At 39.7% G+C, this 25,259-nt stretch overlaps 1 protein-coding gene across 1 annotated transcript in view; it reads right to left on the bottom strand.

Moving 5' to 3' along the window:
• The window catches only part of LOC148869784 (phosphatidylinositol 3,4,5-trisphosphate 3-phosphatase and protein-tyrosine-phosphatase PTEN2A-like), a 44,978-nt gene that overhangs the window by 4,139 nt on the left and 15,580 nt on the right, over positions 1-25,259 (bottom strand). Inside the window, exons 6-9 of the mRNA XM_088967184.1 lie at positions 6,807-6,983; positions 6,603-6,689; positions 6,440-6,504; positions 6,300-6,376 (exon numbers count right to left, since the gene is read on the bottom strand). Coding sequence (XP_088823310.1) covers positions 6,300-6,376; positions 6,440-6,504; positions 6,603-6,689; positions 6,807-6,983 — 406 coding nt within the window. The remainder of the gene's footprint in view (positions 1-6,299; positions 6,377-6,439; positions 6,505-6,602; positions 6,690-6,806; positions 6,984-25,259) is intronic.

The following is a 25,259-nucleotide window of genomic DNA, read 5'->3' on the forward strand; positions in this document are numbered from 1 at the left end:
AGAATATCCTTAAATTCCTTTCCTCCCATAGAGTCCAACATATGGCAGCTCTTAAACATCTCCACAAGAATTTCCCCCTCTTTTTCGTCCACTTCAAGAATGAAGGAGTAAACAACCCTTGTACTTGGAGGAGGGATCCACCTATAACCAAATAAAGCCATAAACCACTCCCAAATAACAGAGCCAAACGGGCAAGCGATTAATAAATGGTACGGACTTTCACCATTAGCCTTACACAGTATGCACCAGTTTAGGGACAAGCACCAATTAGGCCTTTTCCTTTGGAGTAAGTCGTAGGTATTACATCTTTCCAAGAAGGCTTCCCAACAAAAAGCTCCAACCCTTGGAGGGATCCATTTACCCCATACTTCTTTTCCTGGGAAAGTTTGGGCAGTCAAACTGGCAGGTTGCACCAAAAACTTAAAAGAAAGACACACAAGAAAAGACATCTGAAGGAGATAAGGTCCAAATTCTGCTATCCCTTTTTGAAAAGTCTAAAACCACCCCCTTCAAAACCTGAATTAACCCCAAAACATTTCCAAGTTTTGAATCCGTAACGCTTCGTCTAAGACCCAAATTCCTATCAAAACTGAAGTTGGACTCAGAAGGGATCAAGAAATTAGACACAGTTTTCCCTTTATACCAGGAGAGAGAGTATATTTATAACATATATTATGAAAATATATTTTTATATCTATATTCTATAATATATGTATGTATGTATGTTTATGTTAATCAGGCTAGGCTTACGAGCTTTCCAGCCAAACTTTTTATTGGCCAAGCACGAGTTCAAATAACTAATCGAGCTTACCTTGAGATTCAAACTCGATTATAATTGAACTTGAATTGAGCCTGAACTATTCAATTAGAGCTCAGTCCGGTTGCAGCCCCAGTGGAGGGGACTACATTGAAGAGAGTTCTATCTGAGGCTTGCAGAGACCTATTTCCTCAACGCAAGACTTGGAAGAACGCATCACAAATATGGATAGATGATTTGACCGTATTTCCACTCAGGTCCAAGAACTTGCAAACCTGGTCCTTGGGCAACGAGGAAGGAGAGCTTCCAGGAGTGCTCATCTATCTCCCCTTCTCTATCTCACTCATAGCTCATCACATCGACTCAATGTGGGAGAGTATGAAGAGGCCTCAGTATCTTCCTCCTAGGAGCCATGCCACCCTAGGCAACATGCAACAACAGAAAGACACCAACCCCATTGATGGAACGGAGGAATCAAGTGCAAGATCGCCAAGTTTGCTAGCACTATTCACTCAAAGGTTTTCGTTGACTGGTTTAGCAATATAGAAAAGTTCTTTGACTACAAGATGGTCCAAAATGAGAAGAATGTTTTATTGGTATCCCTTAAGCTGTGAGGCAAAGCCCTTGCTTGGCGGAACAATCAATGCAAAACTTGCCGCCAGCAGGGTAAGCCCAAGATTAGGACTTGGGAAGCCATGTAAACAAAGATGAAGAGAGAGTTCCTCCCCTTACTACCATCGGTCTTTTCATCTAATCTCAGTCTTTACGCCAAGGAACCGAGATAGTGGACAAATACAAATTCAAGTTTCAACCTCTTGTAGCCCAGATGAACTTGCAAGAACCCAAGGAGATCACCGTCACCTGGTACATAGAGGGATTAAAACTAGCCTTGAAACAATAGTTGTTGGTGGCTTTGCGCATCTACTCCATCTCTGATGCTCAACAGGTAGCATGGAGAGTGGAGAGGTTGTGGTCCCAACAATCCCTCAAACTCTCCACCCCACAATAGACATAGGGTAGTAAGCCCCCTACCATGAACCCTGCTACCCTCAGTGTAGCATCTTCGACAAAGCCCTCAACAAGATCAAACTCGCAAAAGGGTGTCTAATGCTTCCAATGTAAAGAGATTGGGCATACTACCAACAATTACAAGTTGAAGAGCGTGTTGTATGATGATGCAAAGCCCAACTTGATGACCCTCCATCTAAAGCAAAGGTAAATGTTGAGTTTGTAGATGATGGCATTGAAGAAAAAGGCCTAGTCGTGTGCAGAAACTTGTTAGCACCGTAGAAGGAAGAAGACTAGCTCCACAAATATCTATTGATCCACGTGCCTAATTGGTGGAAAAGTGTGTAGCGTTGTGATTGATGGAGGCAGCTATGAGAACGTTGTACTGGAGGAAAAAATTAAGAAACTTCAGTTGCCTACTAGTGCTCATCCTCACCCTTACTCTCTCCATTGGCTCAAGTAGGGCATCAAAGTGAGAGTTGTCAAGCGTTGTTTGATAAGATTTGCCATGGGTAAGTCTTGTATTGATGAAGTGTGGTGTGATGTTATATAGATGGGTTTATGTCACCTGCTCCTAGGAAGACCATGACAATATGACAAAAGTGTGATCCACGATGGGAGAAGCAACATGTACAATCTCGTCAAGGGTGGAGTCAAGTTCGTACTTAGACTAGAGAGATCCCAACGTGAAAAACAAAAGACATCTAGGATCACCATCTGTCTCCTGTCTTGCAAAGAATTTGAGAGCAAGGCCAAGGAGGGAATGATGATGGCCCTCATTGCGAGCCCCATGAGCGATGGGATTGGCCTTAGAGTTTGATTTGTCTATAGTATAGTTTTGTTTAAATTTCCAGTCATTGGTTAACTAGTTTAGGAGTTAATTCAGTTTTCTTATGATAGTGGCAATTCTGTAATAGTTTTTAAGGCATCAAGGCAAGGCTAGGTGAGAAGGAGGCACCTTGTCGCCTAGTCACCTAGGTGTTGCATAGGCAATGGAATTTTTTTTTTTAAATAAATAATATGAACCCTAGGGTAGTTCCCTAGGTTTCGTAGCAACTAGCAACCATAATTCATTAACAAATAACCTATAACTTTTATAAGAAAAGAATAAAACTATCCATTCAAACCCTACCTAGGAAATTTTATTGAAAATTCCAAACTTAGACCTATTTCCCTCATTTCAAACATTTTCATTGTTTTGGAACTATAATACCTAGATATTTGTACATGCTTAGTGTACCAATATTGGAGACAATACTTAACAGATATGGCCTGCACAAGCCTAGTGTACTGATGTTAGATGTCTAGAGTACCATTATCCAAGATTTTAGGAAATGGAGAATCATATCCCCGTTTCTCATCTCTGTGCCATTGCCTCTATCCATATCCATATTTAGGCATCATAAGCCCAACAAGATTTTATTTTGGTAACTTGGCGATAATTAACATTGACCATATTCCAGTGCAACATGATCAGACCAAGCATAGAAGTAAACTGGCATTTGTTCAAGGTAACTTGTCAACCTTTAGTCTTGATAGTTTTTTGATCGGTTGCTGTCTAGAGAAAAGAAAGAACATAAAAAGAGCAGAATTTCTAAAGCCCTAGGACCTAATGATTTCTCTATAGAGGAGGTTCGTGAAGCAGTCTTCTCAATGGAAAGATCTAAAGCCCCGAGACCTGATGGTTTCTCTATAACTTTTTATCAAGATTGCCGGGAGATCTTAAAAGATGACTTGATGGAGGTGTATTTTGAGTTTCACCACAAAGGGAAAATCTCACCGGGTGTAAATGCTACCTTCCTTGCCCTAGTGCCCAAAAAGAAAGAGGCTAAAACTCCCAAGGACTTTAGGCCCAAAAATTAGTAGTCACTATAAAATCATTGCTAAAGTCTTGGCAGGAAGGCTGGAGTCTTTGTTGCCTTAGTAATCTCTCAAAACCAAAGAGCCTTTGTAGAAGGAAGACAAACAATAGGCCAAATCCTAGTGGCTGTAAAGAAGAGAAAAGGAGGGAGAAGTCTAATTTGCAAACTAGATCTGAAAAAATCCTATGATATGGTGGACTGGTCCTTCCCTCTAGTTCTCTTGGAAAATTTTGGGTTGAGAAATAGGTGGAGAAAATGGATTCCTGGTTCTCATAAATGGTGTAGCTTAGGATTCCTTTCTAGCAAAAGAGGCTTAAGGAAAGGAGATCCTATCCCCCCCTTCTTGTTTACTTTTGTTGCTGAAGTGCTAAGCAAACTAATTGTTAAGGCTGATCTAAACAATGTGCTTAGAGGTTGGAGAATTGGTAGAATGAGGTTATTATTACCCACTTACAATTTGTAGACAACATAATAATCTTTTGTGAGGACTGCAATGAACCTAGCGTGAGGAATTTAAAACTTCTAGTTGATGGATTTCAAAGGGTCTCGATGTTGAAAGTGAACTAGGGGAAGAGTTGTGTGGCAGGAATTAATGTGGGAGAACAAGATATCCAAATGGTGGTAGGAATACTAGGCCATGAGATTAGAAGCTGGCCCCTAGAGTATCTTGGTATACCTTTGCGGGGTAATATGAGGTCAAAAAGCTTTTGGAAACCAGTAGTAGATAGATTTACAAAAAAAATTAGCTTTATGGAAGAGGAATTGCATCTCTATGGGAGGAAGAATTACTCTAATTGATCCAACTTATCCAACCTACCTACCTACTACTTGTCCACCTTTAGAATACCGGTCAGAATTGCAAAGCGTTTGGAAAAATTATGAGAAACATTTTGTTGGAACTGAGTGATGAAAGAAGATATCATCTGATCAAATGGGAATAGGTGTGTAAGCCTAAAGAACTGGGAGGACTTGGTATTAAGAATTTAACTAAGAGGAATACACTTTTTCTAGGAAAGTAGCTTTGGAGATTTCCTCTAGAAAGAGATAAATTGTGGCATAGGGTCATTGGGAGCATTCATGGTCTGGCAGAAAATGGTTGGATGCAAATTTGGCACTTCATGCTTCTCCAAATTCCCCTTGGAAAGCAATAGTAGAGGTATTACCAACCTTCCTCAATTTCATTCATTTTGATGCGAGCAATGGGGAGAGAGTTTTATTCTGGGAGGATCTTTGGATTGGGGGTTTGCCCCTTAAATTATAACTTCCCTTACTCTACTCTTTGTCCAATTATAAGTCTGAACTTGTCTCTAAATTTGGTTTGCTCTCAGAACTTGGGTTGAATTGGGATTTTGGTTTTAGGAGAAGTCTGAGAGATAGTGAGTGTAACTCCCTTATTCTCTTACCGTCAAAGCTTGAAAATGTTTTTGGACCATAACACTTCAGATGGAAGAATTTGGTTCCTCACATGATGGCCTATTCTCCCATGCCTCCTTTTTTAACCTTCTTGTCTTGTCAAAACCTTTGGGGGTGAACTTCCCGGTAAAAGAAATCTGGTGCAAACCTATCCCTCCTAAAGTACAAGCTTTGTGTTGGGAAGTGTTCCTTGGGAAGATCAACACCTGTGACTTGCTACAAAATATAAGGCCAAATAAATGCCTCTCTCTTCATGTGTGTATCCAATGCAAGAAAAGTGGTGAGACCCTTCCACATTTATTAATCTCCTGTTCCTTTGTGTCTTGTATTTGGAAATACTTCTATTATCTCTTTGGTTATAGATGGGTTCTCCCATTAGATGTGGTAGGTTTGTTCAATTTCAGTTTCTCAAAGCAACAGAAGAGATGAAGAATTTTGTGGAGGGAAACAAGAGCAGCATTGATGTGGACTGTATGGGAAGAAATAAATCAGTAAATCTTTAATGAGAAGAGCAAACCAAAGGAGGATTTGATTGAAGCCGTAACAGTAAGAACTGCACATTGGGTAAAAACTTTGGAATTCTGAACAAATGACATAATAAGGTCCTAGACTGAAGTGGCACAAACAATTAGACCTACAAAAAGTGTAAGAATGAATTGGAAACCTCCAGCTATAAAAAAGCTAAAGTTGAACTTTGATGATTGCTCATTGGGTAATCCAGGACGGGCAGGAAAAGGAGATTTTAGAAACCACCAAAGAGTGGTGGTATCCCTGTTTTCAGGACTAATTGGTTTTGCAGATTTAGTCCAGGCTGAAACTTTGGCTCTCTTACAAGGATTGAGACTTGCAGTACAGCTCAGAGTAAGGGAATTGGAAATTGAAGGAGATCCACAGTTGGTCATTTAATGGACCAAGAATTTCAGTTCAGCTCCTTGGAAATACAGACATGACTTCAGGGAAATTAATATCCTAGCAAAGAGGTCCAATTCTACTTTCAGCTGGATAAGGACTGCAATGGGTTGGCACATGTTTTGGCAAAGCAAGGAGTTGACAAGCCTAGTTTGTTTTGGGCAAAGTTGTAATCTGATGTACATTGGGCTGGTGGGATGGCCTATTAACTGTATTCTTCTCTGAATCTTCTAAATATATTAATAAAATTTTATTTGCTGAAAAAAAAAACAATGAACAGGAACAGCATCATCTATCAGAAAATAGTCAAAGGAAGAAAACAAATGAAAAATAAGAATGCCACATCTTACCATTATGGTCGGAAATAGTAATTGATGGCCTAATCCAATAGGGACATCTATGAAGTCGAAATCCCCTAAGCATGCACCTGCAGAAAACAGTCAATAATTATCTTATAACTAAATGCCACAGGTTGAGAGATGATTAATACCTGCGCCCAGGTTGATTTTCCCCATTGGAGTATGTTAAGATCCGCTCGAAATATTTGACATATCTCTAACAAGAAAAATTAAAAATTTATGAGACAGACATGAAAGGTGTGTTCTCATTGAAATACATCAATATCAGTCATCAGATGGTAGACTTTCACTAACAATCTGGCTTGGAAGAACTAGCCCCTTTCCATCCAAACATCTTTTCTGGTTGTAGTAATCAATAGACTCCTCAGCTGTTGGGAAGAACTGCGAAGAACCAGATAAAGTAATAATACAGTTGCACAAAGGCAGCAGAACAAATAAACTAATAAATTCCCCCATATCCACAGAACTTGTATCTATACTGGGGCAAACATTACACACCTTCAGGTACAGAAGAAGGCTAGAAATCATTAATCCTGTCCTTGCCATACCAGCTTTACAATGAACAACAACCACATTCTCAATGTCTTCCTTCAACCATGAGTATGCACTTTGACAAAATGATATGATCAGTTGAATGGGAGGGCAATTGTGGTCATCAAATGGAAAACATGCAACCTGGAAATATACAAGACATCAAAAATTGAAAGAGAACAGTTTTTTTCTGCAAAAATTTGATCAAGCAAGAGAGCAACATCAATGAATTCAGATAGGCTGGAGACAAAATCATGCATACCAGTCCAGGGAACCTATCACAACTGAACACACCAGTGTGCCATATGCATAAGGTGTGGGTCCCATGTGGGCCCCGTGTGTATGGAACACTGGTGTGCTCACTCGTGATAGGTTTCCCAGTCTGGTCTGCATGGTTTTGTCTCCAGCCCATCCAGACACAACCTCAGTAATCTAATAGGTTAAAACTTCTTTAATTTTAACACATGCTAGCAAAAAGATGTGAGTCATACTTAAGAAGGCAGAAAAGTATCAATTGTATCAAAAAATATTACATGAAAGAATGTATACAAATGCACAGAGTTATGTATAGAAAACCTATCACACAACAATTACCAATCAAGAAGAGATTTATCATTATGCACAGAGCTCTATTTTAATCATGACATCCATCTCCAAGACAACATGGAGAATATCTCCCTAATCTTGTTTAGGGACTGAGCCACTTCACATGTGTTTGGAGTTAACCTTGGCTGTTGGGGGCCAACAGCCTATGCTGTTGAGAACGTTTTTGGGCTGGACAGTTCACCCATTCACGCCCATGCCTATCTTTTTGGACAAAAGGAAATAGGGGCAATTACTATTTTACCCCACTATCATGGTAACGTGGCATGCCCAAGAATGTTCTCAACACTATAGGCTGTTGGCTGCCAACAGCCAAAGTTTTTCCATGCTTTTACACCATCTGGTTGCATTAGCTGAATCAACTCAACTCAAAACCAAACAAAACCTTACCCATGTTAGCCCGAGTCCACAGACCCAAGTATGGCCCTGTGTTGTGGCCAAACCTTGAGAGAATCCAAACCGACTGAGACTCCAAAGAGACCCATTTGATTTGGTCCTTAAATCTCCCAAGTATTCTCTTATTTGATCTCTACTACTGATTTTAAATTTTAAATTAAAGATAAGGATGAAGACAATTTTGGGGTGGAGTAGGTAGGTGGGGAGTTATATGATTCCTATTGGCTAGTACAAGAGTTGGTTCCTTAATGGGAGGAACCACACAATGTTCTAAGTGAATAAGGTCCTTCCCTCTTAATCAACTAGGTGGGTTGGCAATCCCATTCTTGCTACCACTGTACTATTGTTGCTTTGAGCAAAATAGATTGAGAGAGGGAGATCAACTATAACCTATCTAGTCAATAACTAGAGAGAAAAAGGAGAAACGTTGACAGAAAGTAGCATCCAAGGCAAGGATCAACTTCATACTTTTGACTTCATCATTGGACCTGAGAATCGAAGAGAGACAGCTCTAGGATTGATTCAGGTCAATCTGAACAAATCCCATGGCTATGGTGTCTACAGGTATGACCAGATTTATTTATTTTATTGGTTCTATTGATATTCAATCAATTTAATAGTGATATCAGAGTGGGTCCTAGTAAACCATTGCTTGGTTCATGGTTAGATTGACTGAATGTCAGAAGATGGGGATGTTTTATTATCAAGTACAGACAATCTTGAGTGTATCAAACATTCATTTATTTATTTAGTGTTTTAGTTAATGGATTTTGGTGATGTCTATACCAAAAACATGGCTTGATTTGTGATGATGTAATCATAAGAACTGATTTCCCTGTATTAAATTTCAATGTAATTTTATTTGATTCTTTCTTTTTCATTTTAGATGCTGAAATTTGAAGGCATCTCTGATGTAACAGGCCATGTTAAGGATTGGCAAAGTCCATTAACATATTTATTTGATGTGTTTACTTTATGCTGTTTTAGTAGATTGATTGATACACTCAAAAGGCTTGGCGTTTCAGTTCTATTGTTAGATAAACTCGGTGAATGCTTAGTTTACTCCTACCACTAAATAGATTGTGTTGTGATGTGCATCATTGGATGAATAGAATGTTACACCCAATCAGTTTTTTATTTAATTTTGTATTATCCTTGTCTATGGTGTATGGACTGGTTGGTTTTGATTGATTATATCTATAATATTGAGACAAGAGGAAGAATTGAAATGTTATGCTTTAACTCCAGGCCCACTTGTGAAAAAAAAAAATCAGGATTATTGCCAATGGATTTGGGATGAATTGGGAACTACATCACATATTTGGTCATTATAGTAAAACGAAGAGAGTAATAAGCAGAGGCCTGGGTTCTAAGTTGGACACCAAGTCCAACCATATCCAAGGTTTTGGTTGAAATCAAGTTTTTAGAAAACATACACCACATTTGAACTACTTCCTTAGATTTGGATTTTTTTTACTTGATTTCTTGGTGCTTATTTTTTACTTACATTTGGACTTGGTTGTGGCCAAAGCAACCTAGGTGCAAATTGTAATTGGAAACCATACCATTTACAAAATTGCATTTAGTCATCAAGTCGGTGGCTATGTGAGCCTAAAGGCAAGTAATCACTAGTTTGGTGATTATGGAGCTAGATGGGTGTGAGTTGGTTAGGAATGGAGTGATCCCAAATGCCCAAAGTTATAGGAACACCATACTTGAATTAACCCAAACCTAGCTTTGGATTATGTAGTTAGCCACAATACAATTAGTTTGAATGCCCAAAGGTAAGACTTGATTGTGGTATTTGAGATGTGAATCAGTCTTCTAATATCAGGTTTAAAATCAGTAATTAACAGTGCAAATCAGTTCTGAATAATAGTGCAAGAGCTGTGCATGTCGAAGAAAAGAGGTAAGAGAAGAAGTTGAATGAATCACCCTTCTCCTCTAACCCTATTTTATTAATCTCCAAAGACTAATGATGACAAGTATGCCCTTTAGTGGGCGGCCAGCTTAGCAATTACATAAAGAAAATAAAACAAGAACAAATAACAGGCCCATTAAGTGAGGCCCATCAACATAAAATAAAAGATGAAAATAAAGGATATCACACAAGCAGTTGTTAAGGCCCATTCGGCCCAGTCTCTTTACACTCCCCCTCAAGCTGAGCATAGATGTCAATCATGCCCAACTTGCTTATATAGTGTGTCAATTTCCCTTTGGGAACTCCCTTGGTCAAGATATCAGCCAGTTGCTCTTCTGATGTGATAAATGGCAAACAAACTTCTCCTGAAGAGACTCTTTCCCTTATGAAATGCCTATCAACCTCAATGTGCTTAGTTCTGTCGTGTTGAACAGGATTATGTGCAATGTTGATAGCAGCTTGGTTGTCACAATAGAGCATCATTGGTTTCTTGTAGTCCACCCCCAATTCCTCTAGAAGGGATCGTAGCCATAGTAGTTCTGACACACCATGAGCCATTGCCCTGCATTCTGTTTCAGCTGAGGATCTAGCAACTATAGATTATTTCTTACTTCTCCAAGACACAATATTCCCAGCAACCAGAGCACAATAACCAGAGGTGGACCTTCTGTCATCCATACATCCTGCCCAATCTGCAACAGTAAAGGCCTCCAGCTTCATGTGACCATGCTTAGCAAATAGAATACCTTTCCCTGGAGTACCTTTCAAGTAGCACAGAACCCTTTCCGCAGCAGCTAGATGAGTATCTCTAGGTGAATGCATAAACTGACTAATAACACTTACTACATAGGAAATATCTGGTCGAGTCATGCAAAGATACAACAACTTCCCAAGCAGTCTCTGAAACACTCCCTTATCAGACAAAGGTTCACCATCTGTGGCAGAAAGTTTATGATTAGGATCAATGGGACTGGAGATGGGTTTAGCTCCAAGTTTACCAGTTTCAGCAAGAAGATCAAGGACATATTTGCGCTGAGATATGAAAATATTGTCCTTAGACCGAGCAAATTCAATGCCCAAGAAATACCGAAGGTCTCCAAAATCTTTGATTTCAAATTCAGAATTGAGAAATCCTTTTAGTTTCCTGGCATCTTCAATGTCATTACCCGTGACCACAATATCATCAACATAAACAATCAAGAAGGTCACCAGAATGCTATTTCTCTTCAAGAACAATGTATGATCAGATTGTGTTTGAATGTAGCCAAAGGAGACAAGAGCAGCCCGAAATCTCTCAAACCAAGCCCGAGGAGATTGTTTGAGACCATAAATGGATTTGCGTAGTTTACGCACCTTGCCTTTCATTTATTTCCCATACACCCCTGGAGGTAGAGACATATAGACTTCTTCATGCAGATCTCCATTCAAGAAAGCATTTTTAACATCAAACTGGTGTAGGGGCCAGTCAAAGGTAACTACTAGAGAAAGCAAGACCCTGACTAAAGTCATCTTAGCTACAGGAGCAAAGGTCTCAAGATAGTCAATGCCATACATTTGGGTGTAACCCTTGGCAACCAACCTAGCCTTATACCTCTCAACCAAGCCATCAAAGTGATATTTAATGGTAAACACCCATTTACACCCCACTGGTTCCTTCCCTTCCGGCAAGTCCACAATATCCCTGGTATGGTTCTTATATAATGCTTCAAGTTCAGTCATCATAGCATCCCTCCATTTAGGTTGAGATAATGCTTTCGGTACAGACCTGGGGATCACATGTGAAGAAACAGAAGCAAGAAAGGAGTAGTAGGAAGGAGAGAGAAGGCCATAAGATAAATGTTTGGAGATGCAATGGGCTGTACACTTCTGCTTGCCCTTGCGAAGAGCAATAGGAAGGTCGAGGTCAGGGATGGTCGAAGGTGGGTCGATAGAGGGCTGACCTGTTTCCTCAGGAACTGTGGGAGTGGCAAGATGCTCTTCTGAAGGAGTGGAAACAACCTGCATATGTCTGAATCTCCGCCTTTGGTAACACCTTTGGAGAGTAGGAGTAGAAGCAAGAGGAGGATCAGGGGTGGGTCCAATGGAATAGGTGGGCACCCCATGATCAGACTCACAAGGGATGGGAAGAGGAACAGTTGAAGATATAGCAAAGGGTTCATTAGATGTCTCCCCCTCAGAAGGAATACTAAAGAAAGGAGTCAACTCTACAAAGGTGACATCCAGAGATACAAAGCGAGTTCCATGAATTGGATCAAAACAACAATAACCCTTTTGTGTAGAGGCATATCCCAGAAACACACACTTATGAGCCTTAGGTTCAAATTTATGCCTTTGGTGACTATGAATATGCACATAACAAGTACTCCCAAATACACAAAGAGGGAGAGAAAAGAGATCATCATTTGGGAAGAGAAGACTAAAGGGGGTTTTAAAGCCAAGGACCCTGGAGGGCATACGGTTGATTAGGTATGTAGCAGTATGAACAACATCTCCCCAAAACCTTACAGGAACATGGGATGCAAATAAAAGGGATCTAGCAACCTCAACCACATGTCTGTTCTTTCTTTCCGCCACCCTGTTTTGTTGTGGAGTGTAGGAACAAGAACTTTGATGAATAACCCCAAAAGTTTCAAGATAGGTGGAGAGGGTTTTCTCAAAATACTCCTTAGCATTGTCAGAGCGGAATATTTTGATACGGGTATTAAACTGGGTGAGGATGAGTTCATGAAAATTTTTCACAATAATTGGTATTTCATCCCAAGATTTCATGAGATAAATCCAAGTATAACGAGAATAATCATCAATAAAAAGGATAAAATACCTGTAGCCCCCCATGCTTGGCATGTGACATGGCCCCCACACATTAGAGTGAACAATATGGAAAGGAGAAAGAGATCTTTTATTACTGATTGAATAGGAATGTCTACAATGCTTTGCTAGCTCACATGACTCACAATGAAGACTAGATAAAGGCACTCCCTTAAAGATATCTGGGAATAGATGACTTAAAGTGGAAAAAGACAAATGATCAAACTGAAAATGACATAACAAAATTTTGTTAACAGGCTCTGACACAACTGACTCTAAAGCAACTCCATGAGGTGGTCCCAAGGCTTGATCTGGTGTGTCCAGCAGGTATATTCCGTTCGCCTCATGGCCACTCCCAATCGTCCTCTGAGACTGTAGGTCTTGAAAAACACAATGAGTGGGAAAGAAGGTTATGCTGCAATTCATGGACTTTGTTAAGCTACTAACAGATAAAAGGTTTGTGTTAAGCTTAGGAACATGGAGAACAAAAGATAAGAACAGGGTGTCAGAGGTCTTTATATCTCCTTTACCAGAGATGGGGGCAAGTGACCCATCGGCAAAGGATATTTTCTCTTTCCCAGAGAGGAGATGATATGAACAAAAAGGTTAGATAGGCTGGTCATATGGTCTGATGCACCGGAATCTATAATCCAAGGGAGTTTATGATTACCTGAAACTGAAGCATGATTTGCTGAGGCATATGTACCTGTGTGAGCAAAAGCCGATGAAGAGTATGTACTGTTGGAAGGGTGAGCTAAAGAAACTGTAGCTTCCAGGTGATTTAGGAGCCTCCCATACTTCTCAAAGTCTAACTCCATTGCAGCCAACTGCTCAACGGTTGATGTTTTCTCACTCTCCTTACTTCCCCCTTCAGGTACTGTAGCAGCATTAGTAGTCTTGAGTTTTCCCGCTTGGCTGCCCTTCTTAAGATTGTTCTTAGACCTCTCAGGGAGTAGTCCAGGGTGAAGTTTCCAGCAAGTGTCCTTGGTATGCCGTGGTTTCTTGCAATATTCAAACACCTGCTCCCCCTTTTCAGTAGGCCCCTTAGATTTCATTCCTGCATGTGCAAAGTGTTTTGTAGGTGGACTCCGCAACTTAACTTGTCTACTTTCCTCACTACTTATCATGGCATATGCCTGTGATAGAGTAACCTCATCTCTGGCCAAAATATTATGTCTGATAATATCAAACTCAGGGTTGAGTCCAGTGAGAAACTCGAACACCCTATTTCTCTCCACCAGCTTTCTGTACATTTCAACATCCTTTTTACTCTCCCATACCACAGTTTCCATAACATCAATTTCCTGCCATAGGGATTTTAGTATAGAGTAGTAGATTGCTACACTCTTCTCCCTGTCTCAGCTTCTTTACATCACTTTTCAATTTGTATGCTCGGGCTACATTCAGTTTCTGTGAATGTCTCAGTTACACTATCCCATATCTCCTTAGTAAAAGACATCTAGAGATAGTGCTGGCTTATGCGAGATACCCGAGTTTTCCTCTACTACAAACATAAATTTTTATAGACTGTGCCCAGGCAAGATAGTTCGTCCCATCTAGCTTAATCGTGGTAACACTAGTCAAAACGAAATCTACTAGAGCAGGACCAGAAACCGGCACCTACTTGAACTCACTTTCATATGTCTCCATTAATCAAACGGAAATCAAAGAACTGAAATTTTAACTATGCAAATTTACTTGAAGTCAAACAAGAAATAGGGTGCTTGAAAAACTAGGGTTTTGCTCCGTCCAGCAGATGGGAGGAAGAGAGAAGATGGTGCCGCACCAACCAGACTGACCCAAACTCTTCCTAACCTGAACCGCCCTCCTTTAGCAATCACAAGACACCTTCCAAGCACAGAGCGCCACACCCAAGCTTCACCTTTCCTGGTAACCTCGAAAATCTCTAATTGGCTAGGGTTTCGGGCAGCAGCAAAACAACATCACTTCTTGGCAAAATTCGGCCATAACTTAAATCTCCAAACCCTTCTACCAACTGAGCAAGTGATTCTCTATACTATAGAGAACCTATCTCTCCATACACTCTCTTGATTTTAGAGTGTACAGGAACGAAGAAAAAGGAAGAAAGAAGAACTGTACCCGCTCTGATACCAAGATGTGAATCAGTCTTCTAATATCAGGTTTAAAATCAGTAATTAACAGTGCAAATCAGATCTGAATAATAGTGCAAGAGCTGTGTATGTCGAAGAGAAGAGGTAAGAGAAGAAGAAGTCGAATGAATCACCCTTCTCCTCTAACCCTAGTTTATTAATCTCCAAAAATTAATGATGACAAGTATGCCCTTAAGTGGGCGGCCAGCTTGGCAATTACATGAAGAAAATAAAACAAGAACAAATAACAGGCCCATTAAGTGAGGCCCATCAACATAAAATAAAAGATAAAAATAAAGGATATCACACAAGCAGCTGTTAGGGCCCATTCGGCCCAGTCTCCTTACAATTTGCAAGCATCCTAATGATTTAATTTTATTTGTGGCAACAAACTTAAATTTCTTTGACCTTAGCTCAATTCTGATGCTTGAAGGAGACAATTTTCCAGAATGGAAAGAAAGACTCTTATTTGCCTCAGGGTGCGATAACCTAGACCTAGCTTTACGAGTTAAGGAAAGACGTCATAACTAATGAAAGCTCCAAGAAAGAAGAACTGTACCCGCTCTGATACCAAGATGTGAATCAGTCTTCTAATATCAGGTTTAAAATCAGTAATTAACAGTGCAAATCAGATCTGAATAATAGTGCAAGAGCTGTGTATGTCAAAGAGAAGAGGTAAGAGAAGAAGAAGTCGAATGAATCACCCTTCTCCTCTAACCCTATTTTATTAATCTCCAAAAATTAATGATGACAAGCATGCCCTTAAGTGGGCGGCCAGCTTGCCAATTACATGAAGAAAATAAAACAAGAACAAATAACAGGCCCATTAAGTAAGGCCCATCAACATAAAATAAAAGATAAAAATAAAGGGTATCACACAAGCAGCTGTTAGGGCCCATTCGGCCCAGTCTCTTTACAATTTGCAAGTATCCTAATGATTTAATTTTATTTGTGGCAACAAACTTAAATTTCTTTGACCTTAGCTCAATTCTGATGCTGGAAGGAGACAATTTTCCAGAATGGAAAGAAAGACTCTTATTTGCCTCAGGGTGCGATAACCTAGACCTAGCTTTACGAGTTAAGGAAAGACTTGTCATAACTAATGAAAGCTCCAAGGAAGAGAAAAGCTACTTGCAGGACCAGGACAAGTCCAATAGGCTCTACAAACTGATAATGAAATCAAAGATAATTAAGAATATTAGAAGTGATGCCCCTAAAAAGGAGACTGTAGCTAAGTATGTGACAGAAATAGAAAAGCAGTCTGAAGTATCAAAAAAGATATTGTTACAAACCCTTCTCAATAAAATGGTCAAATTGAGGCTCTCACACTTCAAAACAATGAGATAGCACATATTGGAAATGAAGGACATTAGTAACAAACTAAACAGCATAGAAGTTACAGACACTGAACCATTCCTATTGACCTTTGTGTTAAACTCTCAGCAGCTCTGCCTTTAGAAAGAGACATGGAGTTTCAATAGACTCTTGATGATGTGTGTGTCCAAGAGGAAGAGAGATTGAAACATAAAAAGCTAAAAACGGTTAATCTTTTCATCAAGGATAAGAATAAAGGAAACTACACGAAGGGCAGAGGTTAGAAATTGGCCAAGAGTAAGGGGAAGAATTATCCAACTTGTTTGTTCTTCAAGAAGAAAGGTCACTGCAAAAGTGATTGCACTGGGTACAAGAAATTGTGTTTTAGAAGTGCAAAGCGCAAAAAAAAAGCATAAGAACCACTTTGCACCCGAGGCACATGCCTTTTTGAAGCAAGGCACCAAAATTCAAAAAAAAACAAAATCTGAAAAATTAAGAAAAGGCCAAAAAATTCAAAATAAATGCAAAATATTAAAATATTAAACACATTATTAATTAAAAATATAAACTTCAATTTTAAAATAAATGCTTTAAAAAAACCTATTATCTCAAATTATTATATAAACATAACATGTAAAACATATTCAAAATGAAAATTTAAAAATAAAATCAGGCATAGCATATAAAACATATTCAAGCATGTAAACTCTTAATCTCTTTATTTTTCTCCCAATTGCATTACTTCAAATAGCTAATGTCATGTTAAACATTATGCATTCCTAATTCTACGACCGCCTTTGTACCAAGCCCCTTGAGGCAAGCCCAAACAAGTCAATATCAGTGCCTTAAATTCTAAATCCCTATAAAAAATGATTTTATAACTTTAAGTGTCTTTTAAAAATATCTTTTATTAGGATGAATGAATGAGCAACATTAGCAAATATGGGGTTCTCTCTGCTTTGGTGGGTCTAAGGGCGGATCCCCCGGCTCAATTGCTAAACATGAAAAAATAGAAAAAATGTATAGATTTTCAAAAGCCGCACGACTCTTGAAAATGCTATGCCTGGGCCTGCGCGGCTAGGCATGCCTGAGGAGCACCTTTTAAATTACTGGCAAGAAATGGCTAGAAAAGAAGGATCAGGAAGGAAGGAATACAAGTACTAATCTTTCCCTAGTCTTTGAATCTCATTTAATTGAGGTCCATCATGATTCTCTATGGATTGACTCTGGTTCTTCAAGCCATGTTGTTAACACCTTGAAGGGGTTCCTAAGGACAAGGAAACTGAATCCAAGCGAGCAATTCATCTAGTTGGGAGATGGAAATCAATTGGAAGTGCAGGTTGTGGGTACTATCAGATTACTACTTTGTTTTGGTTTTGAACTTTCATCAAGTAGAACTGCTTACGTTCCTAGATTGTCCAGGAATTTGATTTCAATTTCCAAACTAGCTTTGAATGGTTTGAAATTTATTTTTCATGGATCAAAATTTAAATTATTGAAATCCTTCTAGATTGGTAGGAAATGGTTTCTTGCGTGAAAAACTTATATAAACTTGAATGCTCCTTAGGTGAACCAGAATGGTCTTAAGCTGTGATGTTGGTGTTAAAAGGAGTTCTCAAGAAGAGAATTCATTAATCTTATGGCACAGAAGAAATGATGGGATATTACAGATCATGAATTTCACTAAGTTCCATGCTGGTGTTAGTTGTATTAAGAGTAAACAAACTACCAAGAGGGAACATAGACCACGAGAGAAGCAATACGATATTGGACCTAATTCACAGACATTTATGGACTTCTACCTATTCCTCGCTTGAGTAGACAGAGATATATCATCATATTCATTGATGGCCACTCAAGATACATGCATCTCTACTTGATACATGAAAATCCAGAAGCCCTAGAGGCATTTAAAGTATTTAAAGCAAAAATGGAAAAATAGACCAAAAATGCAACTAAAGCCATAAAGTCAAATAGAGGAGGGTATTATGGTAGGTACACAGAAATTGGATAGAATCCATGACCCTTTACCTTGTTTCTCCATGAACACAGAATTGTGGCACAATACACCATGCTAGATTTACCTAACCATAATGATGTGGCAGAACAGAGAAACAGAACACTTAAAGAGATGATGAGAAGCATGATGAACAAATCCTCGTTACCTCAAAAATTGTGGGGAGAAGCCCTTAAGACTGCAATGATACTGAATAGGGTTCCATCTAAAGCAATTCCTAAACACCTTTTGAATTGTGGGTTGGAAAGAAACCCAATTTCGACCATGTACATGTCTGGGGCTGCAAGGTTGAGGCATAGCTTTCAAGGCGTCAAGGCAAGGCTAGGTGACGGTGGCGCCTTGTTGCCTAGGCGATGGATTTTTTTAAGTAAAAATCACATATCCTAGGGTAGTTCCCTAGGTTCCATAGCCAACTTTCTTTAATAACTATCCATAATTTTCATAAGAAAATTATATACTTCATGTTTAAGTCTAGAAAATCAACATATTTATGAGAAGAAAAAAAAGAAAGGAAAGAAAATTCAAAAAATATAGGAGCTGAACCCCTATTTTTGTTATAGGAAAAGAAGAAAAGAAAAGGTGGAAGAATACGTGGAAGAAATGTGTTGATTAGACAAAATTTTAAGTTCTTCCCTTGCTTATTGGTTCGGATTTTGAAGTCATTGAGGGTTCAATACAGCAGTTAGCAATGTTTGTGTTGATTAAACCCTAACAAATAAGAAAATACTAAAAAGAAATTAGTTTATAAACACAAAAAAAATGGATATTTTTTCTTTAATAATGTCTATTTTATAATTATAATATCAAAAGAAATAACAATATAAAAGTATTTTATTACACAGTATGCAAAGTTGCTTGGCGACTGGGCAAGGCGAGCCTCCAAGGGCACCTTGTTGCCTTGACAACTATGGGTTGAGGCAAAGGTATACAACCCACAAATGGGCAAATTGGATCTAAGAACCCTAAGTGGATTCTTTATAGGCTACACTTATAGGTAGAAAAGATACAGATTCTACTACACAGAGGAAAATACCCATGAATACAACTAATGCATTGAGGAAAATACTGAAGTTCAAGAAAGTATCTTTGAACCAGAAGGACCAATAATTCCTCATAGATCCTCTGGGATAAGGAGGACCACTGCATCTCCAGACTTTGTATATCTTCAAGAAACTGAGTTTGACACAAGTGCCAAAGATCAGATCATGGGAAGACATGAAGAGAAAGAAGCGAAAACAGTTCCTTCCTGCTGATTATTTTAAGGGACATGTGCCACCGCTTCCATGAGTTGAAACAAAGGGACTGTAGTGTGGAGGACTATTCAAATGAATTCAATAACTTGTTGGTGTCTGTTGGTCTCTAAGAAACTAATTATCAACTTACTTCCTGTTATTTATCAGGCCCGAACCTCTCAATTCAAGATGAGATTGGGGTGGTGCAGCTCCCAAATCTGGAGGATGCCAAACAGCATGCCCCTTGGACTGAAGCTAGAGTCAAAAAGGTTAGGGTCAAGGAGAGTTCCAGCTGTACGCATAGATGCAGATTCAAATCAGATGTCTTATGGGGCTGCTAGGATCACAAGGATTGAGCTTAATGCTTCCCATTAGGACTTAGGATTAAGGTGCTTCTGGTGGCAGCTGGACAGGGTTCAAGGGTGTTGGAGGTATGGACAGAGGCGAGAAAGAAAAATAAGTTGCCAAACCAGCAACTAGTCGCATAGGTGATGGATCTTCCAAGGATGTTAGCATGCCCTCAATACATTGTTTTACATGTGGAGAAGGGGGACACACCTCTTATACATGTCCACAGAGTTAATCTTGTTGAAAGAGACGATGAAGAAGAACTTGTGGAGCCTGTTTATGATGACTATGAAGGTGAAGAGGAAGAAGTGGATGTGTTTCCTTTCCAGGGTGAGAGTTTGGCGGTTAGAAGGGTGCTAACATCCCCTAAGAGTGAAAAAGAGAAGGATTGGCATCACCGAAGCTCATTCTGTACACACGTCATTTGTGGCGGAAAGGTGTGCAATCTGATTTTGGATGGAGGGAGCAGTGAAATATCATCTCCAAGGATGCTGTAGAAAAGCTAAAGCTGCCAATGGAGAAGCATCCATAACCTTACAAGGTTGCTTGATTCCAAAAAGGTATGGAGTTTCCCATTACTTCACATTGCCTTGTAAATTCAAGGCGCCAAGGCAAGGCTAGGCGACCAAGGGGTGCCTAGGCCTCGCTTAGGCAATGAAATCAGAAAATAGTAAGCCTTCATGAGCTAGTTACTTGGTTTTATACACTAACCTACAAACCTCAACTAAATTTTCTACTTATGATTATTGTAGTCGTGCTTAAAGCATGCAACACAGAATATTAGAAATAGAAATTCGGACTTAAAAGAACTGAAGAGGGCGTAGCCCCTGTGTTTGACCAAGAAAAGAAAAGGAACTTAAGGAGAAAACAGGGAGGCAGAGCCCTGTTTTAGACCAAAAAAAGAAAAAGAACAAGGGGCTCCACTGCTGTTTTAGACCAAGAAAAACAAGGGAAACGCTAAATAAAAGAAGAAATGAAAAGAAGAGGGCAGAGCCCCTGTTTCAGATCGCCAGTGAAGAGGAAAAAATGATGAAGAAACTCAGAGAAATGAAGAAGAAAAGGGGGCGGAACCCCTGTTCCAGATTACCATCGAGGAGGACAAAAGTGCATGTAAAAGGGTGAAAAGTATGCAGGAAAATGAAGAAGAAACGAAGGGGGTGGAGCCCCTGTTTGATTCCAAAAAAAAATCATGCAAAAAATGTATGGAAAAGACAAAAAAAGGAAGAACCAACAAAAAGGAAGAATAAAAAGGATGAAAACAAAGAGGTAGGAGGAAGAATAGGTGGACTGAAAACTTAGAAGAAGATGATTCATTTGACTACCTGGCATATTCGAAGTTGTTTAGACTTCAAGTTGGTTATGCAGCAATGCAGCAACAGTTGGAGTTGGACTGTGTGTGAAACATACCTGACCAGACAGCTCTCCCTCTTCTTTTCAGTTCTGCCATGAAAATAAAACCCTAAAAAGACAGCACTCTTCTTCTGATAAAAAGAGTGATAATGTGTGATAGGTTCTATTGTAATAACAAAAACTAACCAATAAAAACTATTTGCAGCAAAAGAAAAGTAAAAAACAATATAAAAATATAAAAGGATCAATGTATTAAGGGATGTATTAATGTGTCTTCCATCTAGTCAAGGCGTGCACCTTGGAGTTGAGTGCCTGCCTAGTCGCCTAGGCGTGCACCTTATACAAACTTTGAATGGCGTCTGGGCGAGGCAAAGTTTGAAAACCGCCTATTCGCCTAGGTGTCGCCTTGACAACTATGGTTTTACTTCTGGTGATACATATGATGATGAAGAATAGTGTGATGTGGCTCCTATGGATGTCAGTCATATACTTTTCTGAAGACCTTGGTTATATGATCACAAAATGGTGCATCTTACAGATCCCAATACTTACACCTACCAGAAGGATGGGAAGAAGATCACTCTGCTTCCTATGAAGGAGGAAGCCACAAATCCTTCAAGGGACAGCAAGGTTGCAGGTTACCTTTCAGCCTGTAAATTCGAGGAATGCAAGAAGTCAAATGTGGTGGCTGATGCTTTAAGCCAAAGATCTGTTCTATTGTCAAGTTTCAAGAATTGAGAACACAATACAGCAACAGTCGTTTTTTTTTCAGCCACATATTGAAGGAACTGGATAACCCAACCAGCCAGAAGGATTGTCCATTTGTTATGATTGAAGGTTATCTATTTAAGGAAAATCAATTATGTAGTCACAAAGGGTCACTATGGGAACAAATCATGAGAGAAATACATGTAGGAGGGTTAGGAGGTCATTTCGGTAGAGATACGGCTATGGCTATGGTGGCTGACTGCTATTTCTGGCCTCATATGTACCAAGACATGGACAAATTAGTGAGGCATTGCAGAGCTTGTCAATTGGCTGAGGGGCAATCGAAAAATACAGATCTGTACATGCCATTACCAGTGCCAGAATCACCAATGGGTGCATACTAAGAAGCATGGACTCTGTGTTAGGATTGCAGAAGACAGCAAGGGGACATGACTCAGTTTTTGTTGTGGTTGATCAATTTTCAAAGACGGCACACTTTACCCATGTTCTAAGATAGCCGATGCTACTCATGTAGGAGATTTGTTCTTCAAAGAAGTGCGATTGCATGGGATGCCAACATCTATAGTTTCCAACTGTGATGTGAAGTTTGTTCGTCACTTTTGGAGATCACTTTGGAGGCATTTGGGGACCCAACTGAAAGATTCCAGCACATGCCATCCCCAAATTGATGGGCAAACAAATCTAAGCTACTCTAGTTAAAATTCTTCTGACTTGGGTATCACATTTGAAGAACATGTTAGGCTATATTTTGATAAGCAGGCAACAATAAACACAGCACAGATTCCAATTCAGCTTAATAGGTCCAAACACATAAAAGTAGCCCAACACTTTAAAAGTGAAGAAAGAGAAATTAGGTTATGTGTGTGTCTGCCTTTTATTAAGTCCAAATTTAAATTTGTCAGTATTCTCACAAAAGGAATTGTAAATCCAAATTTGTTGATCTTCTAGTCAAGTGAGGCATGATTAACATGTTTGGTCTTGAAAGTATTTTGTAATTTTCATCTTATTAAATAATACACTAATGTGAGGGCCAACTGCCCAGGTTTTGTTTTTTGGCTCTCACGGTTTTCTCGTCTCAAGTCTTATTTCATATTCTACAAATTTCAAGAAAAAAGATGAAAACAGGAAACAAATGAGGCAAAAACTCCCCCCTCAAGGCTTATTGAAGCTGAACTTTGATGGGAGTAGCTAGGGCAACCCAGGGCCTTCTAGGTGGGGAGGTGTTTTGAGAAATAAGGCTGGAGAGGTTATCTTTCTCTACTCTGGCCCATTGGACGTTGGGAATTCTAATTCTGTTAGGGCAGAATTGCTAGCTGACATACAAGGAGTACTTGCAAAGAATTGGATGGTTGAAGGGGACTCAAGGTAGTGCTGGAGTGGTTAAATAATCTGGAGGATGTTGTGTGGGGTTACAAGAATGACCTAAAGAAATTCAAATGGATGACAAGGAATATGTCTGTTTCAATATAGTGGGTGGCGAGATCAGCTAATGCCCAATTTTTTAAAACGCGGAAGCATGACGCAAGATGTTCCACTACCTAGAGGTGTGAGGCATAGTTCAGAATGTAAGAGGCATAAGCCTCCCAAACACAAGGAGGCGTAAGCCTCCTTAAGAGGTGGGGGAGGAGGAGGAAGGGAAGGAGGAAGAAGAGGAAGGAGGATCTCATTTTTCTTTATTTTTAATAAAAATCTTTTATATTAAGAAGAATGAAGATGCATAGCACTAGTTGAAAGAGAGAGCGGTATCTCGCACCTTCCCAAGGGACTGACAATAGTTTCAAATAGGGAAACATTGTTTTGGGCTCAACTGTAATTTTGTATTAGCACTCATGTACTTTTTGCTTTAGCTTATGTGTTTTCGGTTTGGAGAGGTAGGCAGCATCTCACGCCTTCCCAAGGGACTATTCTTGTAATCTCTCTTTGATTTAATGGAAATGGAGAGGCAGCCGCCTTGCAGGTGTTTGAAGAGTCTTTCAGGAGAGGAATTGTCAATCCGGGTGTGAACTCTACATTTATAGCCTTAATTCCAAAAAGAAAGATGCATCCCACCCAAAGGACTTTAGGCCAATAAGCTTGGTTAATAGCTTGTATAAGATCATTGCAAAAGTGTTGTCTTTGAGGCTGAAGAAGGAACTGCCAGATATCATTGCACACTATCAAGGAGCTTTTGTGAGTGGAAGACAAATTACAGACCAGATTTTAATTGCTAATGAGAGTGTGGAGAACTTTAAGAGGGATAAAAAGAAGGGAGTGGTCTGTAAGCTGGACTTGGAAAAGGCTTATGACTTGGTGGACTGGGAGTTCTTGAGGAAAGTTTTAACTAAATTCGGGTTTGGGGCTAGATGGTGTAAGTGGATCATGGGTTGTGTCCAGAATTGTCATTATTTAGTACTAGTGAATGGGATAGTGGTAGATTTCTTTCCAGCCAGTAGGGTATAAGACAAGGAGACCCCCTTTCTCCTTTCTTGTTCATTTTAATTGCGGAGGTCTTGGGGAAATTGATTCACAGAGCAGATTCTAGGGAGCTCATTAGAGGCTGGAGGGTTGGGAGGGTGGAAACCCCCCTCACTCACTTACAGTTTGCTGATGACACGATTCTGTTTTATGAAGGTGGTAATGTGAGGTTTATCAGAAACTTAAAGTCAGTGATATAGTTGTTTGAGCAAATGTCCAATTTGAAGGTTAACCTTGGGAAAAGTTGTGTAGTGGGGGTGAATTTGGAGGAGGGAGAGATCAGGGAGAGTGCTGAAGTGCTGGGGTGTGAAGTTTCGGGGTGGCCTCTGAACTACTTAGGATTACCATTAGGTGATAATCCCAAGAGAGAGAGTTTCTGGAACCCGGTGATGGAAAGGTTTGAAAAAAGATTGGTATCCTGGAAAAAAAACTACCTCTCTCTTGGTGGGAGAATTACACTAATTAAGGCCACGCTTACTAACTTACCCATCTTTTTCATGTCGGTGTTTAAAATCCCAGTGAAGATTGCTAACAGATTAGAGAAGATAATGAGAGATTTCCTGTGGGAGCCGGGAGAAGAGAAGAGGGATCATAGAGTTAGCTGGGAGATAGTGTGTAGGAGTAAGTCGTGTGGTGGTTTGGGGCTTGGGAGTATTAGGAGAAGGAATATGACTCTGCTGGGGAAGTGGTTGTGGAGGTTTCCTATGGAGAAGGAGAAGCTATGGGCTAGAATAGTGGCAAGTATTCATGGGCTGGAGCACAATGGATGGGACGCTGGAACCAGAGCTAGGATCACAAGCAATTCTCCTTGGAAAGCCATTCATGACCTGCTACCAATTTTCATTCCTAATATCAGGTATGATTTGAATTCCGGTAACTCCATAAAATTTTGGGAACAAACCTGGGTGGGGAGCGCCCCTCTAAAGGATCAGTTTTCGTCTTTGTATGCTCTTTCTGATTTGAAAAATGAGTCGATCTCATCTTTCACCACCCCGTCCTCTTCCACTTCTAGGATTGGGTGGAACTTGGGTCTAAGAAGGGATTTGAGGGACTCAGACCTCGACTGTATTTCGAGCCTTCTTGCACTTCTTGATAACGTTGTCTTAGACCCCACTAGGGCGGATTCCAGAATTTGGA

This window comes from Nelumbo lutea, chromosome 2 (assembly GCF_056320005.1).
Source record: "Nelumbo lutea isolate HS-2025 chromosome 2, American lotus-T2T, whole genome shotgun sequence".
In the NCBI taxonomy this organism is placed as follows: Eukaryota; Viridiplantae; Streptophyta; class Magnoliopsida; order Proteales; family Nelumbonaceae; genus Nelumbo; species Nelumbo lutea.